Source organism: Chenopodium album, chromosome 10, assembly GCF_948465745.1.
Source record: "Chenopodium album chromosome 10, dcCheAlbu1.1, whole genome shotgun sequence".
Lineage (NCBI taxonomy): Eukaryota > Viridiplantae > Streptophyta > Magnoliopsida > Caryophyllales > Amaranthaceae > Chenopodium > Chenopodium album.
Genome location: NC_137843.1, coordinates 8,410,487 through 8,417,783, shown reverse-complemented (window position 1 = coordinate 8,417,783; position 7,297 = coordinate 8,410,487). Strand labels below are relative to the sequence as shown.

Sequence of the window (7,297 nt, the reverse complement as noted above, 5' to 3'; positions counted from 1 at the left end):
TAGGTCATTGACTTTTGTTGATCGGTTTGGGATTGAAGAAACAACCCCTAAAATTGGGATTATTAAAACCAAATGGAGTAAAGTTGGGATTATTATTTACAATTTTTCCTAAATAAAACTACATATATATTATGTTAGATTATCAAGATTTTTATCATATAACTTTTTATCAATATATTAAATAATTATTTGAAAAATAACAGAATTAAATACTATGTATCAGGGGCGGGGCTAGAAATGTCTACGATTTTGAGGTCTTGAGGTTATCATAACTACAACAAAACCACTGATCCAACTTCAACTCTACGTAATTACTAGTGAAACATATATATATATGTATATATATATATATATATATATATATATATATATATATATATATATATATATACTAATTTTCAGGGCCCTTTGTTTTTGGGGGCCCTGAGCTGTCGCCCACCTTGCACCGGGCTAGCCCCGCCACTGCTATTTATTTCCTCCGTTTCTTTTTAATTGCTATACTTTCCTATCAAGGAAATTGTTAATTAGTTGTTATACTTTCTATTTTTGCCATTTCTTTCTCTCTATCTCTTTCCTACCCACATGGATCCCTCTTATTTTTCTCCCGATTTTTCTCCTCTTAAAAAATTGTCTAAAAGACCGCGAAATTAAAAGTGTAGCAACTAAAAAAAACGGAAGAAGTAAATCACACCAATTTTTTATTTAATAGTTAGGCTGTGGAGGAGTGGACAATCTGGGCATTGTTGTTCTAATAGTGACAGAATAGTTTTGTAGTTTTGTACGAGCATTATTGTATGACAAAATATGAAAGATATTAAAGTTTCTTTAAAAAAGAAAATGAAAGATATTAGATTGTGCAAGAATAAAATAGGTTTTAGGACGGCAAAACCCAACCATGAAAAGAGGAAAGAAAGGAATTAAGGAAAGCTTAAAAAGGAATTGGCAGAATAAACCACTTAATTAAACTATGAAGCCAACTACCATGGGCGGCACCGAAAATCATCGATTATCACAGCCCTCATTGAGACACTGCTTCACCTTAAAAAAAATGTATATTGTCCCGTCATATAATCTCTTATCCGATTTCTGTCAACTCACGAGCTTAATACTCTCTTCATTTTTTAAGTGTCCTAGTAATTTGACATATATGTCGACAGTGGCAGTTCCAAAAATTCTTTATAATGGGTTTGGAGTTTTCGAGCGTAAAATAAAGTATAACGTAATGTAGAATTAATTAGTATGGGTTTAGCCTTTTAGGATGAGGCCCCTACATAACCAATTTCAAAGTAATATCCTCTTATACCCCTCTTTTCCGTTGACTTGACCTACATACAATGGAATATATATACTTCGATAAGCATTTGCCTTAAATGTTTTGATTTAATTTAAAACAAAAGTTGAGTTAGACATAATGTTTTCTTAGCTTATTCAAGCAATAAAGAACACAAGCGAACAATTCTAGTTCAATGCTTAGAGTTTTATACTTTGCCGTTTTGTGGTAAATGTGGTTAATGGTTTTATACAGTTAAATTAAAATACAAGTATATACATAGTGCTTACAATAACTATCGTATGTTTCAAAATGATAATAATAATAGTAATAATAATAATAATAACAATCATATAAATTTTGTTTAATTTCAAATTTGCTCTGTGTAATTTTTTTTACAAAAAAACAGTGCGTTGTAGTTAAGTATATTACTAAGAATGTCTTGTGTACAACGAGTGTACATTTTTCTTTTGAGAAAACATCGGATGTACATTAATTTTATTGTAACACGTTCAGTTTGAGCGTAACTTTAACTATTTCTATGATAACTTTAACCACTTAAATGGTTACTTTTTTTTAGAAACAACTTAGGACCTGTTCTTTTTAGCTTATTTTCAGTTCAGTTTAGTTCAGTTCAATCCAATTCAGCTCTAATCAATTCACTTCAGTTCAGTTCCTAATTTCCTTCTCTCATAAAATATTCAGCTCAGTTCAGCTCCAATCAATTCAGTAAATCAGAACAGGCCCTTAAAGGGAAACTTTTAATTTGTGTTGGTTTGAATTTTATTTTAATGTGTAATTTCTTATGGATACGTGATTATATATTATAAAGACTAATATAATTAATATAATACATTGTAACTTTTTTGTAAAACAAATTTATTAATAGAAAAATAATAACGTTTGCAGTGTATGAAGGGTAACTTTAAATACTTTTAACATAACTCTAACTCGTTTTATAATAAATTAACGTACACCTACCTTTTTGGAGAATTTGTGTATTAATGCAACATATGAACATACGAATTACTTTTGTAATTTGGATCAGAGAAAGTAGAAAGAAATACTAGTAAATCAATAATTGTACTAGTACTAGGGAGAAAGTAGAAAGATGGAAAGTACGTGAGGGTGTAACACGTTAACAGGGAGAAATGGCGGTTACGTAAATAACATCAACATAAGGTGTATAGATATAAAATTTTTTAAAAAAAAAAAAAAAAAATGGAGAGCAGCAATGAGCAGACGATATCCGTAGATTAATAACGTCAGACATCCTAGCGCCTTTATTTATCTTCCTTCTGTCACACTGCTGTCTTACTTTCTCTCTCCTCTCTTTTCTTCTCTAAAAACACTACTCCTCCTCTTCCTCCTACTTCCATCTTCCTTTCAACTTTCTACTTCCACCTTACTTTTTCCTTAATTTCCTTCAATTTTTCATTTTAATGGAAGATCGCAAGGATAAAGAGGTATTTTCTTCTCAATTTTCCGGCTAATTTTAACTTAATTTAATTTGTTTCATGTTGATCGTTTTTTAAGTGTTAATTACTCTGATTTTTGTTATTTTCCAAGTTTAATTGATTCGTTTTCCTGATTTTCTGAATGATTTTGTTGATGGTACTTGTTTTAGCAATCTCTCTATCTCTAAAAGTTCACACAAAAAAAGTCAAAACAGGAAGAACTTTTATGGACGCATTCGCACACTTGAGCTGATTGTGCCTATTACTCTGTGTTTTAATTTTAAATTCACTTGGACATTCATCGTACCTGCTAACCGACGCTTAATTTGATACACTCGAGCTGATTTTGCAAGTTATTTTGATTTTTGCTCGTTATGATTTAAAAAATAAAATTCATTATATCTACGCTTTTACATACTCGAGCTGATTTTGCATTCAGTATTTCAATTTTTTTTTTAACTAATTACTCCCTCCGTGCCTAAATTACATTCTTACCTCCCTCTATTACGTGAGAAATAAACGCTAGAAGTAGAAATGTAATTTAGGATGAAGGGAGTATTGTTTTTTATTTGAAAATCCATTACATCGACGCTTTGACTGATTGACATACTATAGCTGATTTTGCATGTCGATTTAGTTTAGTTTTATTTATTTTAATTTGTTGATTTTCCGGAGGAATTTATTGGTTGGTGATGATTTTGTGACAATGAAATTTCGAGGAATCCAACAAAATTAGCTTAGCTGTGTAACAGTATATATGAATATGACTTTGCTAACGGTTCGAAAAATTTGACTTTTCTTTTTGAAAGGATAAAAAATCTGAACTCCAATAATGGGTGGTTGTCTCAAAATTTTAAATTCAAAGTCTAAGAATGGCGAACTCGATGAGTTGATATTAGTTGTATCTTATGTGTATAATATTTGATTAGGAAGGCGTATATAAGTCGCGTAAAATTACTTCACTAACATAAAGAATAAACGCGCTGTTGTTGCTTGATTAAATAAATAAATTTGTGGATTATCGTTGAAAAGATCGCTGTAGTAGGGTGTTAGATTCTGAATAGTTTATAGATTTGAATAGTTTATAGCCTGACTGGTTCGAAGATTATGCAAATTTGTGTTGTTTCTTAATCTTATCACTTTAATCGAATATTGTTTCTTGTATTAGCTGGGAAAAATGGTTTGTTTAATTAGGAGGTTAAGGTGACAGCTTTTTAAGATGTATCATGGCCTTCATGGGGATATGTTATGGTTTGATGAGTCATGTTATGTTTTTCTTTCGGCTATTGAGAATCTATTACTTCAACCGCTCCCACTTGAATAATATTATGTATTGCAGCTTACTTTGGCAATTAATTGTTGGCTAGTTAAGCTATTTGTATTGGTTTATCTTCTCTATCTATATTGGTTCTTTAAGTTAACTTGTAGTGTTGGCCGTTTATAAAGATATTTGGTAAAGTTAGTTGTTATGGAGTACAATACAATACAAATTGACTAACTTTTGGATCAAAATGCTGCCATAATAAGCTATTCTCTCTCTATACCCATTTTTGTCGAGTTTGTGAGCTTGCTAAAAAAAACCATTTAAAATTTGTTTGTTGTTTGTCCAAGCTAAAAAAGCGAAAACCATTTACCTAACGTGATCATTGTATATTTGTATGCTATTTGTCACTCGTGATTTTATTGCAACTAGTAAAATGTATATGAACTATGAAACATTGGAATTTGCTTTGATACTATGAAACAAAGTTATATATCAATGTATCATAGGGATATGTTATTATTGCGCCTTTCCAAGTTTTTTCTCCTTAATATCATTAAAAATTGTACTCTACGTGTGAGTCTTGTTTCTTCTGTCTCCCTTTGTATTTATTTATATGGAGCACTGATGTTTGTGGGTTGTTGGGACATGTTGGCTAAATTGCTGAAACTTCTTTTTATGCTTTTAAGGTTTCTTGAGGATTTAAAAAACATAGGGTTCATCATTGTTAAAAATCCTTTAAATTTAATTATTCATTGGAAGATGATTATAGTCTTGATCGTTGCAAATTTGACATCGGAAATTATTTTCTTGATCAGAGAAATGCGCCATGGTTATCTGTGCCACAATTCGGAGATTGGGACCAGAAGGGACCATTGCCAGATTACTCCCTTGATTTCTCAAAAATCAGAGAAATGAGGAAACAAAATAAAAGAGATCCTTCAAGGGCTAGTTTGGGTAACGAAGAAGATTTCATCAATCCAACTGCTCCTGCTAACAACAAAGTAAACGATGACGAACAGCAGCATTTCAATCAAAACCACTCTCCAACTGTAAGATTTTGCTCAAATGGCGTTATCTAGTTGTTTTAACATGCAGCTGTCTGAGTTGTTTAGACTTGCTAGATCATACTTTTTGGCATTAATGTTCATTTATCTACTTTTATATTACAAAAAGCTGTCTAATTATAATATATTTTGATGTGGCTTCTTGCACGGGAGTGATCAGTTAAGAGGGACAGTTCCATCATTAAAGAAACTAAGCATGAAAATGGCATTCATATGGTTGGATGCTTAATGACCTTAATCAATAACTGTAAAACAGTACAAGCATGTGGGCCTTGAGTATGCAACTTGGAGCAATAAAAAAGAAAATACTTTGGCATTATATTGAATGTAGAGATTCACATTTTGCAGCAAAAAAGCCCGTCATTATTTCATCATGCATGCATATATTTGACAATAATGCGTCCCGATTTGGTGATTCTTTGGTGTTTGATATGCTTCAATCTTTTTTATGTGACAATTTGTAGTTTAACTTTACTTTTAAAGTCAAGGTTAATGTTTGCTCGGGTATATAACCGTGAAACCGTAGGTAATGCTATAATGGTGTCCCGACTGGCCTCCAATAATTAATAAAGAATTAAAGGCAATGTGTAAATAGTGGGTTTGGGCCGTGGGGTTTAGTGGTGTGCCTAAATCTAATCCTTTTTTGCGAAAGATTTTCTTGAGAGCTGGTTGGTATATTAACTACAAAAGCATGGTCCTTGTTGAGTTATGATCAGTGACCCAGTTGTCATGTGACTGTACCCGATGAATGAGGGAATCACAGTTTAAAAACACAAACATGTTACTTCATGTGTTTTGTATTGGCAAGATGGCAACTATTATCTCACATGATTTGTACTAGTTAATTGGATTTCTTCCCAGCATATGGGGATTCAGAAGTCTCATGCAGTCATGCTATGCATAAATTTGATTCAAGTATATGTGGCTCTTGCTTGTTATGATGTTTTGCATTGCTTAAATGAGATTTTGCATCACCTTGGCAATCTTATGTTCATTTGGACTATGTTAACAAGTGTCTCTATCAAATTATCAATTGTTAATGCTGCATGTAGATCAGCTATTTTGTCATCATTAATAAGATCGGATCTGGTACAAGATTTTTTAAGGGTTTTTGCATTAAAAATTCATTTGTGATAGAGTGGGAAACTGTAATATCCGTCGTTGATGAACTAAAATCTATATTTGATTTCTGCTAGTATTAAATCGTTTATGTACAAGATAACAAGAAAGGAAAGATCCAGACCGCAGACCATATGTTTTGATGCTTATAATAATGTTCATGTTGGTGATGCTGGACTTAGTTCTTAAAAATTAACCTCTTCATCTATTGATTTATCAATCATTTATTTACATTTTTTTCTTATTAATTTCAGCCGAGAAAGAGCTTCCTCAGCTACTTCAACTGCTGTGTAAGAGCCTAAGTGCCGGAGAAGAAATCCAAGTGCTAGTATGCTGATGTATGCAGACCCTGTATCTAAATCTTATTATCCAGCTGCTTCCTGATCCTCTACTTTTCTTTGGCTTTTCACACGGCAATGGCCTGTTTTTCGGTTGTATTTTGTACTATCCTTTTGGCCGAATGAACTGTCTTCAAGAGTTCGCTTCAAAGCAAGAAGTGGAATTTGCCCTTCATAAAAATGTTTGTTTCTGACCTTAAGTAGTCTTATCTTATTTGTTCCAGCCAAAAAACCGGAAACAATTTGTCAAATATCAGTCTGAATGTATTATGGAGTGTAGATGCGATTGTGGGCTCAAGTAGTATAATGTGTTAAATTTGTCAAGTAATTCATTAAATCACGGGTCGTCTTTTGCCCTTTTGTAAGTTGCTGTTGTTGTCACCTTCAACTTGTTGTCTAACACCCAAGCGTGAGGCGTTTAAAGTTCGAAGAATTTACTATCCATCAAGTTTAGTTGGCTTGACAATTTTGGCACATATCTTTGTGATGCTAAGACTTTCCTATATGAATATGATATTTTCCTGGATTTTTTAGTTGGTTTGACATTTTTGGCAATTATCTTGTGATGCTAAGGGGTCGTTTGGTTGACAAGGGAAATAATTTCCCATAGGAATTGACAAATTATGGGAATTAACTTCCCACATTAGAAATTCCATGAATTGTTAAAAGTTGTTTGTTATTCATGGAGGAATTTGCAAATCATGGGAATTTCAACTTACCAAGGGAGTACTTGGTAATTTAATTCCCATGTTTTGTGGGAATTGAAAATTCCCAAATTTTTATGT

General features: G+C 32.2%; 1 protein-coding gene across 1 annotated transcript; it reads left to right on the top strand.

Moving 5' to 3' along the window:
- The first annotated feature begins 2,563 nt into the window (after positions 1-2,563).
- LOC145562153 (uncharacterized) lies at positions 2,564-7,055 on the top strand. The gene is made up of 3 exons (XM_081622342.1): positions 2,564-2,736; positions 4,807-5,040; positions 6,429-7,055. The coding sequence occupies exons 1-3, from the start codon at positions 2,713-2,715 to the stop codon at positions 6,474-6,476; spliced, it is 306 nt and encodes a 101-aa protein (XP_081478468.1). The 5' UTR covers positions 2,564-2,712; the 3' UTR covers positions 6,477-7,055.
- The last annotated feature ends 242 nt before the right edge of the window (positions 7,056-7,297 follow it).

Coding starts and splice junctions, on each gene's coding strand:
- LOC145562153 (XM_081622342.1), top strand. CDS start 2,713: ATGGAAGATCGCAAGGATAAAGAG. Junction 2,737..4,806: donor AAGATCGCAAGGATAAAGAG/GTATTTTCTTCT, acceptor TTTCTTGATCAG/AGAAATGCGCCATGGTTATC. Junction 5,041..6,428: donor ATCAAAACCACTCTCCAACT/GTAAGATTTTGC, acceptor TATTAATTTCAG/CCGAGAAAGAGCTTCCTCAG.